The sequence below is a fragment of the Plasmodium reichenowi genome (genome assembly GCF_001601855.1).
Source record: "Plasmodium reichenowi strain SY57 chromosome Unknown, whole genome shotgun sequence".
In the NCBI taxonomy this organism is placed as follows: domain Eukaryota; phylum Apicomplexa; class Aconoidasida; order Haemosporida; family Plasmodiidae; genus Plasmodium; species Plasmodium reichenowi.
The window spans coordinates 1-1,044 of NW_017962435.1; the positions used below are offsets into that span (position 1 = coordinate 1).

The 1,044-nt window shown below is 23.5% G+C and overlaps 1 protein-coding gene across 1 annotated transcript; it reads left to right on the forward strand.

The window, feature by feature from the left end:
* Nucleotides 1-503, forward strand: PRSY57_0022000 (fibrillarin, putative; the record flags this gene model as incomplete). The annotated part of the gene is made up of 1 exon (XM_020114293.1): nt 1-503. A coding segment is annotated over one exon (503 nt), but the record flags the coding sequence as incomplete, so codon positions are not given.
* Between the last annotated feature and the right edge of the window lie 541 nt (nt 504-1,044).

Sequence of the window (1,044 nt, forward strand, 5' to 3'; positions counted from 1 at the left end):
TAATGGGAGGTGTAGGTAATATGCCTATAAAACCAGGATGTAAAGTTTTATATTTAGGTGCAGCTAATGGTACTTCTGTTTCTCATGTTTCTGATATGGTAGGTGATGAAGGTGTTGTTTATGCTGTTGAATTTTCGCATAGATCAGGTAGAGATTTAACAAATATGTCTAAAAAGAGATCAAATATTGTTCCTATTGTAGAAGATGCAAGACAACCAACCAAATATAGAATGCTTGTAGATATGGTAGATGTTGTTTTTGCTGATGTCGCACAACCAGATCAAGCACGTATAGTTGCTATGAATGCACATATGTTTTTAAAAACAGGAGGATGGTTTATTATTTCTATCAAAGCTAATTGTGTTGATTCTACTGCTAAGCCAGAAGTAGTATTTGCATCTGAAATGGAAAAATTAAAAAAAGAAAATTGTAAACCCAAAGAAAAGTTAACCCTCGAACCTTTCCACCGTCATCATGCTATAGTTTTGGGTATGTATCGATAAAAATAAATCCTTAAGGTTACAGACATAAATAAAAGGTGAAACGTGGAAAATACATCATATATATATATATATATATATATATATATATATATGTGCAGAATAATTTTATTTATATGGATCCATTACAACTAATTAAATGTTAGACATATAAATATATATGTGTGAACGCCTTTTTATTTTTTAAATTTATTATATGTATAATAATTTCATGTGTATAATTAATGATAAATGAAACAAAAAATATAAACAATGCTTATATATAAATATGTTAAGAATATCTTATTATTTTTTTTTTTTTTTAATTTATATATTTTATGTTATTACTTGTTTTTGGTTTTTTTATTATGTTAAATTAATTCGGATCATTTTTATTTTCATGGTTTATTTCTAATTAAATCTTATATATGAATAATTTTTAGTTATTCGTAAAAAATTAAGTATTATATATTATTTTATTAATTTTTTTTTTTTTTTTTTTAAGAAATTAGGAAAAAAAAAAAAAAAAAAGGACATATATAATTATTTTATATATTTTTTTTTA